This window comes from Gopherus evgoodei, chromosome 11, assembly GCF_007399415.2.
Source record: "Gopherus evgoodei ecotype Sinaloan lineage chromosome 11, rGopEvg1_v1.p, whole genome shotgun sequence".
Lineage (NCBI taxonomy): Eukaryota > Metazoa > Chordata > Testudines > Testudinidae > Gopherus > Gopherus evgoodei.
Genome location: NC_044332.1, coordinates 21931603 through 21954665, shown reverse-complemented (window position 1 = coordinate 21954665; position 23063 = coordinate 21931603). Strand labels below are relative to the sequence as shown.

Below are 23063 nucleotides of genomic sequence, written 5' to 3'. Positions count from 1 at the left end.
GGTACTTATTCCCAGGAACAAACAGCAGTCATCAGCCATCTAATTTTAGCTGCCATGGTAGTAGGTCTCTCAACCAGAGATTGCCCAGAATTTTAAAGATAATGACCAACACTAAATAAACCAACGGCCATTAACTCCAGCCAGGAAAGGGGCCTTGTAAAAAATGACCCACTGAAGAAGTTGCTATTTGGCACTTTCTCTTGTGCACCCTCTCCCCCACATACACACTGTCACAGATACCACAGCTGTGCCCAGATGCTAACATTTATGGTTAGCTGGGGATCTGGGAGCCAATATGTGAATATGAATAGTGGCTTCCTAGAAGTATTTTCCTTCCCAAATATGGGGGAAGTGATGAGAGATTTGGGCATGCTTTTAGCATCTTGCTAGCCTGGGCTGACACATTTGAAAGGTAAATAAAGTAAGATGGACACACCTGTGTTGCATTTTAATCAATGTGACATACAAAAATGAATCATTCAATGCTTTTGAAAATCAAATGCAAATGCCCTTGGGATCACTTTTTGATTAAGTAATTAACTTTGTGCATCAGCTGCAGTGCAACAAGGCAGAACCCAAACATCTGCTCTGCAAACTGTGATTTTATATCGGGTGGATCAGAATATGAGAAGGGTTACATTGGTATAAATCCAGATCAAGCCACCTGAGAGGAGTGTTTGCCCCAGTATCTGCTTTTAGAGCAGCAGTTCTCCACCAGGGGTCTACGGCCCCTCAGGGGGCCATTAGCCAATTTCAGGGGGCATCAGAGTCCCATGGCTGAAGCCTGGCACCCCAAGTCTCAATGCCCCCACAGGACTGAAGCCAGGCACCCCAGTGCTCCCCACAGGACTAAAACCCTGAGCCCCAGCACTCCCTGTGTGGTTGAAGCCTGAGCTCCCTTTCCTCCCCTACTTGTTGCCCCAGCACCCTGCAGGGCAGAAGCCCCAAGTCCCCAGCCCCACAGGGCTAAAGCCCCGAGCTTTTCCCCCAGCAGTCGAAGCCAGGAGCCCAGAGCGTGTCCCCCTCACCCCTGCTGGGCCCTGGAGTTTTTATAACATATGGGGGGTGGCTTCAGAAAGGAAAAGGTTGGGAACCCCTGTTCTAGACCATATAAGTGCTTAGTTTAGTGCTTCCCATTTGCAAAATTCCTGGGATTGTCTAGGAAAAATAACGTACGTCTCGTGGCTCTTCATCTTATGGTATGGTTCACCCAGGGAAGACAAGTAGGTGCAGTGTTTCTGAAGGCACAGGTCTTCCCACATTCTTCCAAATCACCTTGGTACATGACAGATAAGGCGGAGAAAAGGACCTAATTGGTTAATTCCAGCCTACAGAGCTGAGAAGCAATACACTCCACCTTGGCTCCTCCTCACCCATCCAGGTTAATGCCTTTAAATCTGTGGGGCACAGAACAAAGTTTAGTTGAGTGTTGAAATTATACTTGTTTCCACTGTTTTCTTGCTGGTGTTTAACATCTTCCTCTTTAATTTTCAAGCTGTGCTTTTATGACACATAATGGCTTGCTCCACACAGTCAGATGCTCTTGTATTTTTTGTGAATGGCAGGAAGGTAAGACTTTGATGTTTTGTTTTGTTTTTGGAGGGAGGTGCTTTAATGTTTCTGGATGTACACAAGGGAGAATGATGCTCTAGGGAAGCACAGCTCATTTGTGGGGAGATCCAGAGTAAATGTATTAAATTTGAATATTCCTTGTTATCTAGGATCTTCCTATAGCATTTCAGATATTACAAACAGATTCATCTCTGCTGCTGTCTTTACCCTCTGATAAATGGCAGTAGCCATAAACTGGAACAGTAGACCACTTTGTTGTTTTGTTTCTGGACTAAGAGTTTCAAAACTAGGGAATTCATTAAGTTTCCCCTTAAAATGAATGACTGTTGAGTTTCCAAATCTAGGTGGAGCTGAAAATCTCAATTCTACAGTAATTGGTAATTCAAAGAGACTCACTTGGCAAAATATTTTCTATCTACCTTGATGTACTGAGAGTATTTATGTAGCACCAGTGACCTGTTATTTCACTGAACTGTTATAACTAATGTAGCAATTAACTAAAACCTCAACCTATTAAGATCAGTAACTTGCTGCATTTGGAGAAAATAAGGCAGTGGCAAGAGGGTCCCCTGCTATTACTATCAATTTTTTTAAAAATGCAGTCAGAGGAAATAGATTCTACTCGCCTCTGTTCTCAGCAGTGAGTGCTAGCGGAAACTTAATACTTCATTTCTACAGGTATTTGTTTTCTCACCTTTTCTTTTCACCCCTGAGTTATGTCATTATAAGTTCCTTTTTATAAATGCCTCCATCCAAAAATAGATGCTAGCTCGACCTGGAAAAACTTCATTCTTTCTTTAAAATGTTGTCTGTGTTTTCTTTGAGAACAATTTTTCCAGAAAATGCTTTTATGAAGACATTCTCCCAACCTCCCTCCGTTTCAGGCACACACACACACAAAGGAAATATCTGCTTTGTTTTTATCTGTATACTATATGGTTGTAAAAGTATACTTCAGGAAGGCTATGTGGGCCAAATTCTAGTGTCTTATCCTATAACTATCCTGATTTATGCTGGTTCAATAGCAAAATTTGTCCTTTTTGGTTTGTCTACACTGTGTTGTAAACCCAGGTTTGTGGGACCCAGGCTGGTGAACTCGTTGTTTCCAAGCCCATGCGTGAGTGTCCACACTGCATTGTAAACCTGGGCTTACAATTGTTGGACCTGGGTATCCATGCCACTGTGTCCATACTGCACTGCAAAGACCTTCTGACTCAGGTCTGTGGCTTGAGCTCTGTTCACATTGTAAAATATCAGTGTCTGGACACAAGTCACAGCAGGACTTGTGCTCTGACCCCACCCCTGCCCCCAGCAAGGTCCTAGTAGCTGGTTCCTGAGAGCCTGCTGATCTGAGTTAGACTGATTTGTGTGTGGGCAGAAGTGGGTGTTGAGCTCAAACCTGAGTCAGTGCCTGGCCTTAGTGTGCAGTGGTAGCTATATCCTTTGTATCCAATCTTGTTCCCCCTTCATAAAAAGGGAAAGTATTCCATCTGGGCATGGTCATTAAATCATGGAGTATCAGGGTTAGAAGGGAACTCAGGAGATCATCTAGTCCAACTCCCTGGCAGATTTTTGCCCCACATCCCTAAATGGCCTCCTCAAGGATTGAACTCATAATCCTGGGTTTAGCAGGCTAATGGTCAACCCACTGAGCTATCCCTCTCCCGTAAAAGCTGAAAGCCTAAGAAACCCTTCCCCTCTGAAATACAGGCTGCTCCCAGGGCCGGTGCAAGGATATTTTGTACCCTAGGCGAAACTTCCACCTTGTGCCCCCCATCCCTCCCCCCGGAGCATCACTTATTATAAACTTTCAAAAATGAATACTGTATAATGTGGCATTGTTCATTAGAATTAATACAGATTTGTCTTGAAAATTTATTAATTTCATTATTTAGTCTACATATTTAATGAAAATAAATGAATAACCTGTCGGGCTGGCTGTCTTTGGGCACAGGTGTGCGGCGGGGTTGGCTGGACACGGGGTGTGCAGCTGTACGACTTCGGGCAAGGGGTGCGGCAGGGGCTGGCTGGAGATGGGGGTGTAGAGCTGTCTGGCTTCAGGCAGGGCAGGGGATGCAGAACTGGTTGGAGATGGGGTGCAGGCTTGGCTGGAGATGGGGGTGTGGGGCTGGCTGTGGGCAGGGCAGGGGGTGCAGCAGGAGTTGGCTGGAGATGGGGGTGTGGGGCTGGCTGCGGGCAGGGCAGGGGGTGCAGCAGAGGTTGGCTGGAGACGGGGTGTGGGGCTGTCTGGCTTCGGGCAGGGGCTGTGGCAGGGACTGACTGGAGACGGGGTGTGGGACTGGCTGGTGGCAGGGCAGGGGGTGTGGCAGGGGCCGGCTGGAGACAAGGGAGTGTGGGGCTGGCAGGCTTTGGGCAGGGGGGTGCGGCACGGATTGGATAGAGACGGGATGTGGGGCTGGCTGTGGGCAGGGCAGGGGGTGTGGGGCTGGCTGGAGACAGGGGATGTGGGGCTGGCTGCGTGCAGGGCAGGGGGTGCAGCAGGGGCTGGCTGTGGACAGCATGGCAGGTGACAGCATGGCAGGTACCAGGGTGGCAGCACTTCTGTGGGGGGGTGTCCCAGGCCTCTGTGGGAAGGGCAGAAGGGGGGCCCCCAAGGCCTCCTCAGGGGGGCATGGCTGGCTTAGAGGGCAGAGGGGAACCACCCCCCAGCGCTCCCCGGTGGCGCGGCTGGGGCTGGGTCTCTGCACTTCTCCTTGCCGGTGAGGGCAGGCCCAGCCCTGCAGCAAAGCTCAGAGGAGTGGAGGTGGGGCTGAGCAGGGGCGAGGGCCCTGGGGAAGAGCCAGAGCAGCGGGAGCAGCACAGCGCCCCAGCAGCCGGAGAAGGAATGACATCACTTCCTGGCCGGGCGGAGCTGATCAAAGCCGCAGCGCCACCTCACACAGTGGTGGAAGAGGGTTACATGTTTAGCCAGCGCCAGGTGAGCATCCCAGACATTTTGAGCACCGCTTTTTGGCGGCCTCAAATCTTGGCACCCTAGACGGCCACCTAGTTTGCCTAGTGGTTGCCCTGGCTGCTCCATACCATGATAAAGTTGAGGTTTTATCGTGGTGTCTTTAAATGCCCGAGGACAAGCTAGTCATTCTCAGTGAGTCTCATGTTGCCTCCCACCCATCCATCATTCTGTACTTGGTTCTCATTAATACTTGGTTTCCAGCATGACGAGACATGTCATTGCAATAGCCACATCCTTCAGACAGACCTGTTGCTTAGCTAATAGAGCCCCTGAAAATCAACAGTGAACTTTGTTAAACTTAAAACAGATTGGTTTAAAACCCAGCTCCCCTTACTGCTCTCCATCTATTGAGAATTTCCTCCATCTTCCTGCTGCAGGGTCTCTGAGGAGGAAAGGGCTAAGTTTGGCCTTGTTACAGTACTTCTATGGAATGAGGAGAGCAAAGTGCCCCAAACTGTGTCCTTCACCTTCACTATGGCTTTGAAAATACAGGCTCTGATTCTGTTCCCATCCCCATTTTCTTTACACAATTGTACCTCTTTTGACCAAAGTGGAGCTATTCCTGATTTACACTGGCGTAATCAATTGCAGGATCGGGCTCAAGGGTTCTTGTCTTCATGTGCCCTTTCACAAGCCTCTGTTACTGCTCACCTTCTCCTCACTGTGAATGTTCAGGTGCTCCTGGAACATAGTTATTTTTATTACTTCTTTAGCTGTCAATACAAGACTGAGTTTGCTATTGTCAAATACATTCACATGTCTACAGATTCTGATCAAATGAAAGGAACATGCCATAACACAAATACACTATTTTAATACCCAATCAAAGCATTTCAGAAAGGCTAGGTAATCCCAGTGGGAAAATTGCAATACATCTCAATAATGTATAATCTCTTATTTTACTTCCTACTGCAGATAATAGAGAGGAATGCAGACCCTGAAAAATTGCTGTTGTCTTACCTAAGAAAGGGACGTATCCTTTTTTGTGAGGGTTTCCTTTGAATGGTATAATCCTACAATAGACTAACATTCCCTTTCTCACCACCCCCACCCCCACCCCAAATTAAAGGGGATGTTTTGGAACTCAAGGCAGCCAGAAAGCAATATGGAAAACAGCCAAGTGATCTTGCATTTTTTCCTGGCAAAGCAATGTGCTTCGTGTTCAATATTTGAGCTAATTATATGCAGAGAAGGTTTCTTCTTAGTACATACAAGCATTTCTATAGAACTTAATGTATTCATTAGCAAAAACAATCAAAATTCTTCATTACAGCTCTGAAAACCTGTAAAAAAATCCTTTCAAAATGTTATTAATTAATAGTGATATAATAGTTAAGGAAAGAAATATGGAACTACTACAATGTGAAGCAATTCATTTAGGCCCTGATCCTGCCAAGATCATCACATATGCTTATCTTTATGTCAATGGGACTGCTCAGAGCCAGATCCTCGGCTGAAATCATTGGAGTTCTGGCAATTTATGCAAGCTGTTTATTGGCTCCATGGTGCATAAAATGAAGCAGGTGCTTATGTCTTTGCAGATCAGAGCCTTAAACTGTAGATGGTAGAAAGAGAGTGAAATGAGACTAAAGGCTACTGAGAAATAGCTCAATAGCCTGCAGTGATGGGAGCTAATGACAGCAGATGAAAGGCACTAGGTAATCCTTTTTTATCTTTTCACTGGTATCTTCCCAATCATTTACAATTGCAATACTAATATATTTCATATACTTCTTGTTCAGCCAATCAGTAAGACAAAGAAGTTTGTTTACATTTATGGGAGATAATGCTGCCTGCTTCTTATTTATGTCACCTGAAAGTGAGAACAGGTATTCGCATTGTGCTGTTGTAGCCGACGTTGCAAGGTATTTATGTGCCTGATATGCTAAACATGCCCCTTCATGCTTCAATCACCATTCCAGAGGACATGCTTCCATGCTGAATTGAAATTGGTATTCTGTTATTGTTTAACAGCGTGATTAAAACTGCAATTAATCATAACTATATTTTTTAATCTTGAGGTTGTGATTATTATTTTTAGTTTTTTGACAGCCCTGGGGATAAAATTGGGACTGTCCCAATATTTAGGTGTTTGTCCCGATATTTCGCTCTGCCGGCAGCACTTGTGGCCCTTCTCAACCCTCTCCAAGTTATCAACATCCTCCTTGAATTGTGGGCACCATAACCAGACACAGTATTCCAGCATCGGTTGCACCGTGCCAAATACAGAGGTGAAATAACCTCTCTACTCCTACTCAAGATTCACCTGTTCATGCATAACAGGATCAAAATAGCCCTTTTTGCCACAGTGTTGCACTGGGAGCTCACGTTCAGCTGATTATCCATCACCACCACCAAATCTTTTTCAGTGCTTCCCAGAATAGTTCCCCATCCTGCAAGTATGGTCTACGTTCTTTGATTACACTGGTCTACAATTTTTGAGAAGTCGTCTGCTTCAGAGATAAAATGTGATATTTATTATCTATTTTGATGTGCTGAATTAAAATATGACAATTAAAACAACTGATTGGCTACTGTTTCTAAGATATTTAAGTTTTTACATGTCTATGTATATTGTGTAGATAGAGTTTTAATCATAAATTGTAAACCTAGGTCTTTTCATGTGTTTATGGTTGCTTTACATGATAATTCACCTGTCCTGTTTATGTAACACTTTAAAAATCAGCAAAAGGGTTATATAAATAAAATTTATTATGAAACAAAAGGCAAAAAATATTATGTACATAGTTTAGTCCTATTCAGTGTCTACTCGGCGCTTTTTGGCTTGTTATTCATTAAATGGAGCATCTCTTGTCACTGTCCAGCAATAGTCTGCAAGCATTGATGGGCTCTATTTGCCCTGATAGCCTGCCAGGAGATTCCACTGCTGTAGTCTGGAGCACAACAGCTCTGCCTTACTCTTGGGTAGTTCCAAATCCCTGACAAGGTCATTCAGTTCACCTTGTATTAGGAGGTGTGGTTCAGAGGAGGAGGATGGGAGAAAATGTGGGTCCTGTGACATTGATGGTTCAGGACCGGAAGTTTCATCCTCTTCCTCGTCTGACTCAAGTGAGAGTGATTCTGGTGCATCAGGAACCGGCAGCCCTTCTCCGTGGGGTACTGGGCGTATAGCTGATGGAATGTTTGGATAATGCACAGTCCACTTTTTCTTCTTTGACACACCTTTCCCAACTGGAGGCACCATGCAGAAGTAACAATTGCTGGTATGATCTGTTGGGTCTCTCCAAATCATTGGCACTGCAAAAGGCATAGATTTCCTTTTCCTGTTCAACCACTGGCGAAGATTTGTTGCACAAGTGTTGCAGCATATGTGTGAGGCCCACCTCTTGTCCTGATCTCCAGTTTTGCAGCCAAAAGAAAGGTGATAGGCTCTCTTAACCATAGTGGTTAGACTGCGCTTTTGTGATGCAAAAGTCACTTCACCACAAACATAGCAAAAGTTATCTGCACTGTTCACACAAGTACGAGGCATCTCTGCTCACTTTGGCTAAACAGAAATGTGTCCCTTTGCAAAATCAAACACTGACAAATAAGAGAGCACGACACTGTATGATTTCTAGAGCCGATATAGGGCAATTTGTTCAGCAGAGTGATGTAAGCTTCGTTATGATTGCATCATCCATGACTTCTAGGAATAACATGATGCAATTCATATCATGTATGATGCAATATCAGCTTCAGATTGCATCATTCATTGTTTTGCCTAAAAAGCAAGTACTGTCCAAACCCAGTCATAGATTTATTCATAGATCCAGTCAAAGATGTATTTTAGTCATTTCTAGTTTAAATTGAGATCCCTTCCCTTTATAACTCACTTATCCTCCGCCATTCCCAAGTCAAGGGTCGTATATACTGACCCAATAGCATATCTTGAAAACTAGAGCCAATCAACAATTTTAAGCATCATTTTCTTTCTCAGTGACCCAGAATTAGTAAAGTTGGACTACATTTATTTCAGAAGCATTTTGGCTGTAGAGCAGCGTTATTGGTCACGTGCTAGTTACAAGTGGGAATACAAAAGTGGATGAGAATTAACCTGAGCCTAGAGGGATCTAGAAAGTTGACAAATGCAGATGGAAGATGCAGTCTAACATCTGAGCCAAATGAATCCAACACGCACACACAATGGAAGACAAAGTTGGTAATCAGTAAATCTGAATGAGCTAGGAACACGAGGAGACTAGCCAATTACATAAAATTTTGCAGAGTGGTGTGGCACCAGAAGAAAGTGGTCAGTGCAATTTGAGGCTGCAGATATGGAGGCCTTGTATTAAGGAGCAAACTGGTGAGAGGCCTTGTGTACAGAGCTCTGGTGACTGCTCCTGGAATATTGGTTTCAGTGCCAAGTACCATACTGCCAGACAGATACTGACAGTTTACAAACAAAAAAAGGCAACCAAAACACATAGAGGTCTGGTGGGATTGATTTAAGAAATGTTAAAAAGAGAAAATACATATCACTTTTCCAAGCAACAGGATTACCATGTGCAAGAATCTGAAGGATATTATAGAGAGGACTGATAGCGCCACTTATTATTAAGGTTGCTCAACACTTCCCATTATTATACCCAGTTTTTAGTTGCTTATAACTTTGCCAAATTTTAACCATTTGGGCTGAAATTTTCCATATCAGAAGTCTACCTCAGGCAGAACTTTATGTACAATTTCAGCCAAAATGGGCCTGTCATTTCTGAGAAAGAGTCTAGAGAAGAATACAGTGGTTTGCCCATGTTAAAAAATTCTTGCAGCCGTTTCTTTGAGACGTCCTAGTGCCCCCATGCTCTGGAGCAATAACTTGAAATTTGAGCAGAGGATGGCCTTTGCATCAGAGATGTGTCTTTTGCCATTGTTGCAAAATTCCACTCAAATTTGGCTAATACATAAGCATTTGAAAATTTGCAGTTTGCACATGCTCTGTAGAGACGTCTTCGATTTTAGCATTTAAATTCCCCAAACATTGCATCCACACTGAGCATGTTCCAATTGGAAGCTCAGTAGAACTTTCCCTACAACTGCAGCTCTGGACTGCTGTAGGCTGCACCAGGTCTGCATCTGGGAACTTGGATGAGAGCAGGGAACTCATCTTTCCTGTTCTGAGTGCTTGACTTTGTAATCCTAACATCTTTCTTTTATAACGTGTGTGTCTGTGTGACAATTACCAAAGGTGCTCAGGGAGGTGGTAGAAACACCATATGGCGGAAACGCATCTAAACTAAACTGAATGCAGCCATAGACAATATGCCCTAGAGAACAGCTTTATATTGGTTGAGTGAATGAGTCTCCTATTTCTGCAATTCTCTTCTAGCTTTCAGCCATCTCTTGAACCCAAACCATAAAGTTTTGGCTAAATTTAACATAATTCTGGTGCCCGTTTGCCCATCATGGCATCACACAGTAAAAGCTATTATGTGTTGTGGCATTGCTCTCAGGCAGTGGAGAATCTAGGGTGTTACAAGGGAATTAAGGACTGGATGTCACTGGTAATTCAGATGTGATAAACTGTAGGTGGCTGTGACCGACCTGGTTGCTGTGATATTCTGCTTGTTGGAATTTACAGGTTGAGTTCCAGCTTCCGTTCACCTAATATCTAATCTCTGGAGCTAGCTGGTCACTGAATGAAACAGATGGAATTTTCTTGCACCTTTGCATGCTCCAGTGAAATGAGGGGAACTGGGAGGACAGGGGGAGAGAGATAGACATCATAGCAACAACACTGAGAATCAGCAACTTTTTTCCTTAACTGCTGCATTTGCAGTTCGTCTCTCAGGAACAAAATATGGTTGTGGAATAGGTGGCTGTGGAGCCTGCACTGTGATGATATCCACGTATGAACCAACTTCCAAGAAGATAATGTATCCTTAAGATAAGATTTGGGGTGGAATTTTCTCAAGTGCCTCAGTGAGTGAATTTCAGTGTGTTTTAGGCCCACTGAGGCACTTTAGAAATCATACCCTTGGAAGCTATAACTTATTGTACATAGAAAGCCATTGTTAATTGGGAGGAAAGTTATTTGAGTGTTTGTTTTGTCTTTTAATTTAGATTTATATTTTTGGGTCCTGGCAGATACTTGAAATCTTTTTTACTTTACCTTTAACATGTTTTATCTGCATGGAAAACTGATTCACCCAACCGGGGTTACAAGTGATGTGACTTTAAATCCCATTCAAGAAACATGAAATCTTCCTGCTCAAAAAACATTTATTTATTCGGAGACTGGAAACCACTATTTTCTTGACTGGGGGATCTTTATTTTATGCAGTTACAGCAGCCCTTGTAGCAGCTACTGGAAAGTTGGGACTCTTGCTTGGATTGGACTAGGATTTGTTGCCCTAGATAAATCCTTAGTCAATTTTCACATAGTTCTTATTCAGCACTCACTGATTTCAGTGATGTATGAAGTAACTAACACCGTAAGTTAGGCCATGCAGGCTTCGTAGTGCGTTGTGCATTTTGCCTCGCCCCGTCTTTGGGAGCTCTACTCCTTTAGTAAAGTTGCACCCACCAGTATCAGGTCTGAGTCCGGCCATTGGGTTTTTGTAGTCTATGTTGTATTACAAGTTAATTAATAAAAACTCCTTAAAAGTGAGACTTCTGTTTCCTTGTTTAGGCCTCTATATAAAGCTTAGGGCATGTTGAAAATGTTGCTAGTGTATGCACTGCACACACACACTATTGAGGTGAAAATGCCGAGTTATGTACAACTGCTTCTCAGAAACATAATTTTCCCCAGTCATCACCATGCTGTTTAACTCCTGCAGTTCTACAGTAGACTGAGTGTAATCTCCACCTGCGCTTCATTCCTCACGGCCCTGCACCACAGAGTACTATGCTATTTCAAATGTCACAATTCTCCTTTACGTTCCCAAGGCATTATCCTGCCAACTCCTGTCTCTTACCCATATGCTCACTGCACAGCTCTGCTGTCACTACTGTGGAAGGTGTTGGAAGCACAAAAACAAGAGTTCATCCAATTCAGGTGAGAACCTGCTGTAATTTGTAGGACAAGATTTGGGGATTTTTCCCTTTCCTATACTCTGGCCATATCTGCCATGAGGTTTTGGCCTTGTGATCAAGTTTGGTGGTTCTTGGCAGTAGACAATTGCTCTGAGGAAACAGATTTCATATCCTGGCTCTTCCTAGTCACAGCTTAGAGATGAATTCTCAGCTGAATCGCCAAACCAAACTCTGACCTGGGGGAGGTTATCCCACCCCTAGTTTCTACTCTAACACTCAAGATACCTCAAAAGATGAGAATCGGTTCTGAAAAGGCTCCCTCAGGAGAAAGAATAAACCTGGAGCTGTAAAATGATACACCAAAGCTAGCAAGGGTTGTCCGCCATGAGCAAGTATTGCTGATTATTCTAACAAGAACAGTGCTATATAAAGAGCCAGATTGTCACTGGCCCTTGTGTTGGCATACAGGAGAGAGCATGGGGTAAGTAAGGAACTCTTGCTATTGTGCGGGGCTCAGGTGCAATTGCAGTCTCCAAAGCGCACAGACTGCTCCCTGCTAGTGCCATGTGGGAAACTAACCCTCCAGAAGAGGCTCAGGAAAGGCAGAGGGCAACATCCTGCTCCTTTCTGTGCACCAGCTGGCACATGGGGCCAGCGGCAAGCTCCTACAGAGTCCCTATAAGACCTTGGAAGATAAAGATTAGATTAGACAATGGATCAAGCACACTCTCGCTGTATTTTGGGGACCTCTCCTGGGTTAGTGAAGCTTCACCTCCCCCAACTCAGACTTGTACTTTTAAGGTACAATCTGACCCCAGTAAGTTTTAAAACCTTTTTAAAATCATGTTTCTCTTTCATGCATAATCTTGTTTCCTTAGTGCCTAAATTATGAGAATGTTCCCTAGGTGCTCCTCACTTCTTCCAAAGCCCTAATTTGTTAGCTATTCTGTGCTCTGTCCTTCATGCTTGTAGAAATTTACGCAAGGCTATCACTGTGCTGACAGGTCTTGTCCCTCATTCTGCTCTCACTTACACCTGGGAACCCCATTGATACTGATGGGGTTGCCCGGGGATAACTGAGAGTCTATAATGGCCCTTTGTTTTTCAGTAAGATGACTGTACTCAGTCTCTTACATTTTAGTGGTAATGCTGTAACATTCTAAATGCTGCAGCTCCTAACTTTAACACTGTAAGCAAGATGCATCTGTAAGGCAAAACAGTGAAGCTATATTTTGAAGCAGGGGCTGTTCTGTTCTGTTCCAGGAAAGGCTGGCCAAGTGCCATGGCTCTCAATGTGGCTTCTGCACCCCTGGAATGGTGATGTCCATGTATGCTTTGCTGAGAAACCACCCTGAGCCCTCCATGGAGCAGATAACTGCAGCTCTGGATGGTAGGTTTACTTTTACAAGTAGTAAACTTAAGGAGGTCAAATAAGTCAAGTGTGGGTGTTTTTTACATGCCACATAAGATGCAAGATGTGATTTGACTGAAAGACCAAAGGATAATATTTCAGAATCACATAAAGTCTGTGGGATTCCTAGATACTATATTTGATTATATCTCACTATATCAATTTCCTGCCATGGCAGAGGGCTCAGGCATGGTGCACCTTGGTCCCTCCTGTTCTCTACCTGTGGCACACAAAGTTTATCACCTGAGGGCTGTAATACTTTTCTAATCCAATTTAATGGGTTCTGCACAGAGCTAACGAGAGGGAGGGGGCTGTGATATGCAGGAGGTCAGACTAGATGATCTGGTGATCTCTTCTGGCCTTAAACTCTATGACTTTAGATGGGATTTTCAAAAGCACTTATTGACCTAACTCTGCTCCCAATGAAATCAATGCTGAGCACTTTGGAAAACCCCATCCCCATTGGAAGCACTTCTCTTGCACCAGTTCTACACCAATGTAACAGTGCTGAGTGACTCCTGAATGATTTGGGTGGAGTGGAGAATCAGGTCCTTTGCTTGCAGTGTGAATGGGCTGCCTGCCAACAAAATGAAATCCCTGAGTTCTCCCAGGTACAGATTTCTGTAGGCACTTATCACTCAGGAAAATAGCTCACACTGGCGTGGCTGGGTTTAGCCTATTAAAATACTGAGTTTATTTCCTCATTGAGAAAACCTTTGCACCATAAATTACACTCATAATTCAAACACCCTTTTTAGTCCCAAATCTCTACCAACTTCCTGCCCCCCAGAAACATCTACCCAAGCAGAGTTGTGACCTTGTAAAGAGAGAAGAGTCCAGAAGCTTCATAAAGTGCCCGTGTGACTTCTCTATTGCTATAGATTTCACATGGAGGGTGCTCAAATAGTACAGTGATGGATGTCAGGATAAAACCCTAAAATAGAGAGTTTGGATTTCATTGAAGAAAATCCAGATCCATTAATAGTAGCAGTAGTATATCTTCTTGGATGATTTATATCATTTCTATAATGACATAATTCACAGAAAATGATAAATAAATCATTATTATTAGAGATAGGCCTGATCCACAGTTCTTGGATTTGGCTCCCAGTCATAACATTCCCCCTGTTCAGGAGTGTTTGACTCTTCTGTGGTTCTCGTTCAGTCCTTTGGAGAATCAAGAGCCAGGTCTGGTTTTGGATCCAAATTTCCCCAAGTGTAGGTGTGTTCAGATGTGAGGGTTTGCTTCATGGCCTTTCTAATTGTACTGATATTAAGAATTATTCTTGTATTGTTCTTTATGATTAATTATTTTATTGTTCCTTTCAGGTAATTTGTGCCGTTGCACTGGATACAGACCTATAATAGACACCTACAAGTCTTTCACTGGGGTAAGTAGAAAGACAAACAGATCACCATTTTCAAAAGTATCCACTAATTTTGAGTGCTCAGTTTCTGGAAGCCTGACTAAGATCAGATTTTCAGAATTGCTCTGCTCCCATTTAAGCACAAAGAATTTGGTGCTCAGTTCTTTTGGAAATCTAGCCATAAGAGTCACAAAGCAGCTGAGTGCTCTCCACTTTGGAAAACCTGGCCCTTATTTAAGTACCTAAATGGAAGCTGGTATTATTTGAAAATCTGGATCCAATTGGCTGTGCTGAATCCTTGAAAATCTGGCTCTCTGTTCTTTTGAAAGTGTGGCCTCTTGGGAGTCTCTTTTTAAGCACTTGTAGCTCTCACTGACTTGAGTTTTAGATGCTCAGGACCCCAGAAAATCAGGCCTCAAGGCATCCAAAATATATGGCCTGAAGACGTAGGTGGTTGTGATGGTTATGATCTGTTTTGGCAGTCTCTGCTACCCTCATAAATAAGGTCATGATCATGCCAAGTCTTAAGTGTGTGTTTCACTTTAAATTATGTACTCAAGTCTAGAGAGAATCATGGCCCAAATTGTTTACACGTTGCCTTGCCAACAAACTAGTGTCTCTCAGCCCCAGTCTTGCATGATCACAGAAAATCTTGTTTCTCTCACCAATAGAAGTTGGTCCAATAAAAGATATTCCCTCTCCCACCTTGTCTCAGAAAAACTGACTGACTGTTGAAACTATGATGATTATTCAGTGCAAGGGTAGACCATTAGGATAGAGCCAGTCTGCATGTGTTCTATCATAGCTACTGAAAAATATCATTATACAGGCTTGCTGTTGAGTCAATGTCTTACATTTATTCTCAGCTGGTTGAAACATGCCGTGTTTCTCATCTGTTAAGAGAAGCCAGAGATGACCAGGCCAGCAATGATGACAGAGTATTATATCTGAGTTACAAGGAGAACAATAAAGGGGAAATCAACTGAATATATTTTGAGTTTCTTCCCTGCCACAGGTGACTTTGTGCATCTGTGTTTCACAGATCCTCCACATAGTCACAGCTCCACAGATCATATCTCCACCCTATCCTGGGCCCATCCCTCCTTGAAAACTCAGCTGTACATTGGTATACATGGTGGTACGGAAAACACTGCATGGCCTGTTCCTGGCTGGGAGATCATACCCAAGCCAAAGAGCTGAGCCCCTTCCACTACCTTCAAGGGTGTTCATGGGTCCAATTAGAGCTATAAAACACAAATAAAAAGGATAAACTAGGAGTCTGTCCAACTTTCTCACAACCGGAAAATTTCAGTCACTTCCACACAGTCCTTCTCCAATGCATCCAGTAGTCCTTTGCACCAGCCAGGGGTGGCTCTAGGCATTTTGCCTCCCCAAGCAGGGTGGCATGCCGCGGGGGGCGCTCTGCCGGCCGGGCGGCAGGCATCTCCGGTGGACCTCCCGCAGGCGTGCCTGCGGAGGGTCCGTTGGTCCCGCGGGACCCTCCACAGGCACGCCTGCGGGAGGTCCACCGGAGCCACGGGACCAGCAGACCCTCCACAGGCACACCTGCAGGAGGTCCACCGGAGCCGCCTGCTGCCCTACCGGCGACCGGCAGGGCGCCCCCCACGGCATGCGGACCCAAGCACGCGCTTGGCGTGCTGGGGCCTGGAGCCGCCCCTGGCACCAGCTTCTGCTCTGCTTCAGGAGTCTGATTCCACACTGAAGTCTGCTGGAGTTTTTCCAATGACTTCAAGGGGAGCTGGATTTGACCCCAAAAGAGGAACTACCTCCTGCAGTGCTTCAAAGGGGACACAGCAAGAATTGTCACCTTGGCTCATGGGTAGCTCCTGAACCAGTTTCAAGTGACTGGACAAATCTCATAGACTTTAAGGTCAGAAGGGACCATTATGATCATCTAGTCTGACCTCCTGCACAATGCAGGCCACAGAATCTCACCCACCCACTCCTGTAACAGACTCCTAACCTATGTCTGAGTGCTTCAGTGCAGGTAGAATATATATACACACAAATACCTATTTTAAAAGAAATCACATTTCAGTGAAGTTGTATCTAGAATATTACAGAATGGGGTATTATTTCTTTAGGAAACAGCATGTTGTCAACTGAGAGGAACAGGGCAATGTTGCCTGGACAAAGAAGATGTGTGCTCATCTTCTGACAAGGGAAATCAGGTGTGTTATGGTCTTTTTTAAATTACTTTCTGTTTCATAGTAAACTTAGTAGTGAATGAACATCTTTGAGCTTTTGTGGCTGTGTAAACAGGTTGGGACTCACCACCCACGGTGCCTCCTGCTGGTGATTTTGGGAATTAGCTCGATTCCAGTGGAGCACCCCCTCCTGGTGGTGTCCCATCCATTGTTCTGCCCTCTGCTCTCCGCTGCTGTCGCTGGACCCGCGTTGCTCCCTGCTCGGCGGCGTCCTCTTTGAGGCCGCTGCCCTCCAGCAGTGTCCCTTAGTCCATCTGGACCCCCTTCCGGGGATCAGTGATCAGCAATCCTCCACTCCAGCCACCATGTGCAACTACACACCCCAATGTCTAATCCCTCTTGTCAGGGATCGGGCATAGTCTATAATGGCCGCTCCCTACGGCCGATGGCTGGATGTACTGCAAGGAGGGGACGCAGGCCCACCCTCTACTCTGGGTCCCGGCCCAGGGACCCTCTGGCATCAGCCTCACTGTCCTCTTTCTTTCCCCTCCTCTGTCTGTTCCCCTAGGCCACTTCCCCTACGGCCCCTTGCACCCGCTAGGCCCTTCCCTTCAGGGCCTGCAGCCTGGCGGCTATGGGCTAGAGCCTTCTAGCCTCCCTGAGCCCGTCCAGCACTGCGCTGTCTGCAGTGCTAGTCTTCCCCTTGGAGACTGACCTTCCCCATCAAAGGCATAGGACAGACTTACTGCTCCCTTCCTGAGCAGCCTTTATATATGGGCGAGCCTGGCCCTGATTGGCTCCTTCCAATCTGGGCCCTGATTGGCTCCCCATAAGCCCTTTTCTAATTGGATCCCGGGCTGCGCAGGCGTCCTGGCCTGCCACAGCCCATTCTTACAGGGAGTGGGGCAGTCCGCCCCACTACAGGCTGGTGCCACATTTTCATCTGGTGGTATCTATAATGAATTGATGGATAAAGAGTTCTGTTCACTCTGTCTGCCTGTCTTAGGTATTTCTAAGGCATCTGTGACCGAACATACTGTATGCCTACACTGCAATTGGGAACCATGATTACAATTACAGCATGTGTAGACAAGGCCAGAATAATTCTGATCTAAGATTAAAGCTAGCTCCAGTATGTATACATTGGCTGCAATCATTGCTGTGTAGCTATGCCCATAGTTATCTTCCAACCAGAGAATTTGAAAGGGCTTCTCTCCACCTCCCCATGATTTAGGGTGTTTTGTTGTATATGGAAGAAAATTTCTGTTTGAGGAAGTCTTCATCAAAGAGGTGAGTTTTAGCTTTTGATCTGAGCATGCACAAAGTAGGGCTGCATTGGCATCCCTTTGGTAAGGAACTACACAGCCGAGGACAGGAGAGCTGGAACAATTCTATAGTGGGGGTGCTTAGAGCCATTGAACCGAACTGTAAACCCTGTATATAATGGAAACCACTTTAAGGCAGAGAGTGCTGCAGCACCCCCAGCACCCCTCGTTCCAGCACCTGTGGCTGAGGACAATGCTTTGCCCCTTACACCTGAGATTCTACAGCTGTGGATCAAAGTGATTCCTGTGTCATGTGTATTTCAGTTCAATTTATGAACCAATTTGTAACTCATTTGTCCTATGTATATGTTTATATGATTGTAAGCTTTTCGGGGTAGGAACTGTCTCATTTTTGTGTCTTGAACAGTGGCTAGCTCATTGGCATTGCTTAATAAATAATGAGCAATGTTATTTAAAGATTGTTTGATTCTTGCTTTGACTAAAAAAGGCATTGTATAAAACCAAAACCCTGGCTCAGTCTCTTAATATTTATTCTGGCAAAACTGCCATTGATATCAGTGGGCGATTTCTTTGAGTAAAAACTGCAGGATCTGGCATCTGTTATCTGTGTTACACCTCACGGTGTAGATGACTGTATTAGGGTACGTCTACACTACAGTATTATTCCGATTTTACATAAACCTGTTTTGTAAAACAGATTGTATAAAGTCGAGTGCACGTGGCCACACAGAGCACAATAATTCAGTGGTGTGCGTCCATGTACTGAGGCTAGCGTCGATTTCTAGAGCGTTGCACTGTGGGTAGCTATCCCGTAGCTATCCCATAGTTCCTGCAGTTGCCCCCGCCCATTGGAATTCTGGGTTGAGATCCCAGTGCAAAAACAGTGTCGCAGGTGATTCTGGGTAAATGTTGTCACTCAATCCTTCCTTCGTGAAAGCAACGGCAGACAATCATTTCACGTCCTTTTTCCCTGGATTGCCCTGGCAGACGCCATATCATGGCAACTATGGAGCCCATTTTGCCTTTTGTCACTGTCACCGTATGTGTACTGGATGCCGCTGACAGAGGCGGTACTGCAGCGCTACACAGCAGCATTCATTTGCCTTTGCAAGGTAGCAGAGATGATTACCAGTTGTTCTGTACTGTCTGCTGTGCTATTGTAAATTGGTGATGAGATGATGGTTATCAGTCGTTCTGTACCGTCTGCTGCTGTCATGGGTGCTCCTGGCTGACCTTTGCTGAGGTTGGCTGGGGGCACAAAGACAAAAATGGGAATGACCCAGAGGGTCATTCCCTCCTTTATATTGTATCTAAAAGTAGAGTCAGTCCTGTCTAGAATATGGGGCAAGTGTACTAGAGAACCAGTGTATCAGAGAACCAGAGAGCACAGCTGCTCCGTGTCAGATCCCACAGAAATGATGAGCTGCATGCTATTCTAGGGGGTGCCCCTGCAACAACCCCACCTGTTGCTTCCCTCCTCCCCCAACCCTTCTGGGCTACCATTGCAGGGTCCCCCCATTTGTGTGATGAAGTAATAAAGAATGCAGAATAAGAAACACTGACTTTTTAGTGAGATAAAATGAGAGGGAGGCAGCCTCCAGCTGCTATGATAGACCAGGCAGGATATTAAACGGTGGCCGGGGAGAGGAGCCCAGCATCCCACTGCTATGATAGTCCAGGGAGTACAGAATCTTTTCCTTAGACATGAAACGGGGGGGCTGATGGAGTTCAGCCCCCAGTTGCTATGATGAAGATGGTTATCAGCCATTCTGTACCATCTGCCGGGAATAACCGGGAGTCATTCCTATTTTTACCAAGGTGCCCCCAGCCAACCTCACCTGAGGCCAGCCAGGAGCACTCACGGGCTGATGACGAGGACAGCTACCAGTCCTACTGCACTGTACTGTCTGCCACTGGGGAAGAGAGGGGAGAGGATGCTTCTGTTCAGTGCCCCAGCACCGTGTCTACCAGCAGCATGCAGTAGACATACAGTGACATTGAAAAAAGTCAAGAAACGATTTTTTTCCCTTTTCTTTCACACGGGGGGGTGGGGACGTAAATTGACGAGATATACCCTGAACCACCCCGGACAATGTGTTTGACCCTACAAGCACTGGGAGCTCAGCCAAGAATGCAAATGCTTTTAGGAGACTGCGGGGACTGTGGGATAGCTGGAGTCCTCTGTCCCCCCTCCCTTCCTCCATGAGCCGTCCTTTTGATTCTTTGGCTTTCTGTTACGTTTGTCACACAGCACTGTGCTGTGGACTCTGTATCATAGCCTGGAGATTTTTTTCAAATGCTTTGGCATTTCATCTTCTGTAACAGAGCTCTGATAGAACAGATTTGTCTCCCCATACTGTGATCAGATCCAGTATCTCCTGTACAGCCCATGCTGGAGCTCTTTTTGGATTTGGGACTGCATCGCCACCTGTGCTGATCAGAGCTCCACGCTGGGCAAACAGGAAATGAAATTCAAAAGTTCACGGGGCTTTTCCTGTCTACCTGGCCACTGCGTCCGAGTTCAGATTGCTTTCCAGAGCGGTCACAGAAGTGCACTGTGGGATACCGCCTGGAGGTCAATTCCCGTTGATTTGCGGCCACACTAACCCTAATCCGATAGGGTAATACCGATTTCAGTGCTACTCCTCTCGTCGGGGAGGAGTATAGAAACCTGTTTAAAGAGCCCTTTATATCGATATAAAGGGCCTTATTATGTGGAAGAGTGCAGCGTTAAATCAGTTTAACACTGCTAAAATCGGTATAAACGTGTAGTGTAGACCAGGCCTGTATGTAGTTTCACATTTAATTTGAACTTGTGGCAACTGGAGTACCTGAAGTGCTTGCTCATGTCCATTCCATAGTAGGTGTGTGTGCTCACCTTGACATCCCGACCCCCTCCAGTGCTCAACACTTCAGGAGAAAAGACCCCACAGGTCCAGGGGGACCCAGGGGACCAGCCTGCTGGACCACCAATGGTACCAGCATCATCCTCATCATCACCCGAGGAGGCTATCACAGAGCCCTCTCCCATAGTTCCTCAGGATGACGCTCAGGCGCACCAGGAGCTATTGAAGGGGGTCGCATCTAACCTGGGACTTCAGTCTGAGGAATTAGAGGAGCCTTTGGACTCCCTGTTTGATGTCCTCTGCTCCTCGGCCCCTGCCAGGGTGGCCTTACTCCTTCATGAGGGGGTGTCAAAAATTACCACTGCCCTGTGGCAGACTCCCTCCTCCAAAAAGGAGGCTCCCATCTCCAAAAGGGCCGAGCGTAAGTACTTTGTGCCAACCAAGGGACATCAATACTTATATTCCCACCTAGCCCCCAGTTCCCTGGTGGTCAAGGCAGTTAACCACAGGGAGAGGCCAGGACAACCTGGGCCTACCCCCAAAAATAAAGACTCAATGAGGCTGGATCTTTTTGGACGCAAAGTTTATTCATCTTCCAGTCTGCAACTGAATGTGGCCAATCACCAGGCCCTCCTTGGCTGCTATCATTTCAGCATGTGGCAGGCCATGGCCAAGTTCGAGGCTTTGCTTCCTGAAGGGTCTAGGAAGGAATTCTGGCCGATCCTCAAGGAGAGCACGGCTGCATCCAGAGCAGCCCTCCATGCAGCTTCAGACGTGGCAGACTCTGCTGCCCGCGCCATGGCCTCTGCCATCTCCATGCGACGGGCGTCCTGGCTGCTCCTCTCGGGCTTGTCCCCTGAGGCTTAGAAGTCAATGCAGGACCTTCCCTTTGACGGCCAGGCACTAACTGCAGAGCAGACAGACAGCAAGCTGAATGGGTTAAAGGATTCCTGTACTGCTCTGAAAACTCTGGGGCTTTACGTCCCAGGTCCAGCACGTAAGCAATTCAAACCACAACAACCTCAAGGACAAGGGAGCCAGCCTCAGCAGGACCCACCTGTAACAGTGCGAGACTCACCGCCGCGGCACCTCATGCTGGTTGTCCTGGGAATTAGCTCTACAGCCTTTGAAGCACCCTCTGCTAGCCGATGTCCTGCTTGCCGCTGCCCACCGTGTCTCTCCTGGACCCCGGTGCCCCTTTCTTTTGGGGACTGCCCCCTGGCATTACCCCCACAATTTCTGGGTCTCCCCACCCAGGGGAACCCCCACACTCTATCCCCATCTCGCCTCAGACTGTGGCTACTACCAGTCTTGATCTAGCCCCCGTTCACTCGGGCAGACTGCAGTGTAAATGCCACTCATCACCGGAAGGGGGGTTTGGACCTGCTGCCTCGGCCTACCCTTGGGCTGCCCTCTGCAACCCCAGTACCCTTTCTGGCCTTTAGCAAGGCCTGCAGCCTGGGGGGTTTCCAGGCTGGAGCTCTCCCAGCTCCTCTAGCCTTCCCCCTGCCCTGCTCCACTTTAGGTATCCATCTCAGTTCCCGGGAAGCCAAGCCCTTTTCCCTCAAGAGCTAGAGGGAGAGTCCTCTCAGCTCCTGGCGTCACTGGCTTTTATAGGGCCAGCTGCAGTCTGACTTGGGCATGGGCCAGCGGCAGCTGCTTCCCCAGTCAGTGAGCCTTGAGCTCACAGCCCTCTCCCAGGGCTGGCTTCAAGCCCTTTCAGGGCAGGAGTGGGTGACCACCCTGCTACACCACATCACAAGAAAGCCAGGGGCTACAAGTGCCACCCGAGTCACCCTCCCACACCCTCTGCTCAGTCAGACTTCACCCGAAACAAGCAGGGTGCCAAGCGATCATTTTGAGGGTACGCTCGAGAGCGACCAATCAGACTATTCACTGAATCCATCTTCCCCTTTTTTTTCCAGCTGCCTTTGCTTTTTCCTCCCTGCATGGACCACTATAATCTTGGACTGCTGAGTCCTGAACATGGTGATGCAGAGTTATACCCTCCAGTTTCTTGCTACCCATGCTCCCCAAACTCTCTTCCCTCTCCCTCTTCAGGGACTCTTTTCACGAGAGTCTCCTCGTGCAGGAGGTTCAAGGGTTACTGCAGCTGGTTTCAGTGGAGGAGGCTCCTCCCAAGTACAAGAACAAAGGATTTTATTCCCAATACTTTTTAATCCCAAAGGCAAGGGTGATCTAACTGCCCATTCTGGACCTGCGAGACCTGAACCGCTTCCTAGCGAAGCTAAAGTTCTGCATCGTCTCCCTGGCCTCTATCATCCCCTCCCTGGATCCGGAAGACTGGCGCTGCCCTCGACTTGAAGGACGCATACTTCCACATAGCGATCTTTCTGGATACAGATGCTTCCTCCGGTTTACAGTGGGGCCCCACCACTGCCAGTCTGTGGTCCTCCCATTTGGCCTGGCAACAGCATCGAGGGTGTATATTGGTGGTAGCTGC

General features: G+C 46.3%; 1 protein-coding gene across 1 annotated transcript in view; it reads left to right on the top strand.

Annotated features, from left to right (window-relative positions):
• The window catches only part of LOC115659417 (aldehyde oxidase 1-like), a 173056-nt gene that overhangs the window by 90031 nt on the left and 59962 nt on the right, over nt 1–23063 (top strand). Inside the window, exons 34-39 of the mRNA XM_030579494.1 lie at nt 5462–5519; nt 10323–10419; nt 11435–11543; nt 12785–12911; nt 14262–14323; nt 16405–16491. Coding sequence (XP_030435354.1) covers nt 5462–5519; nt 10323–10419; nt 11435–11543; nt 12785–12911; nt 14262–14323; nt 16405–16491 — 540 coding nt within the window. The remainder of the gene's footprint in view (nt 1–5461; nt 5520–10322; nt 10420–11434; nt 11544–12784; nt 12912–14261; nt 14324–16404; nt 16492–23063) is intronic.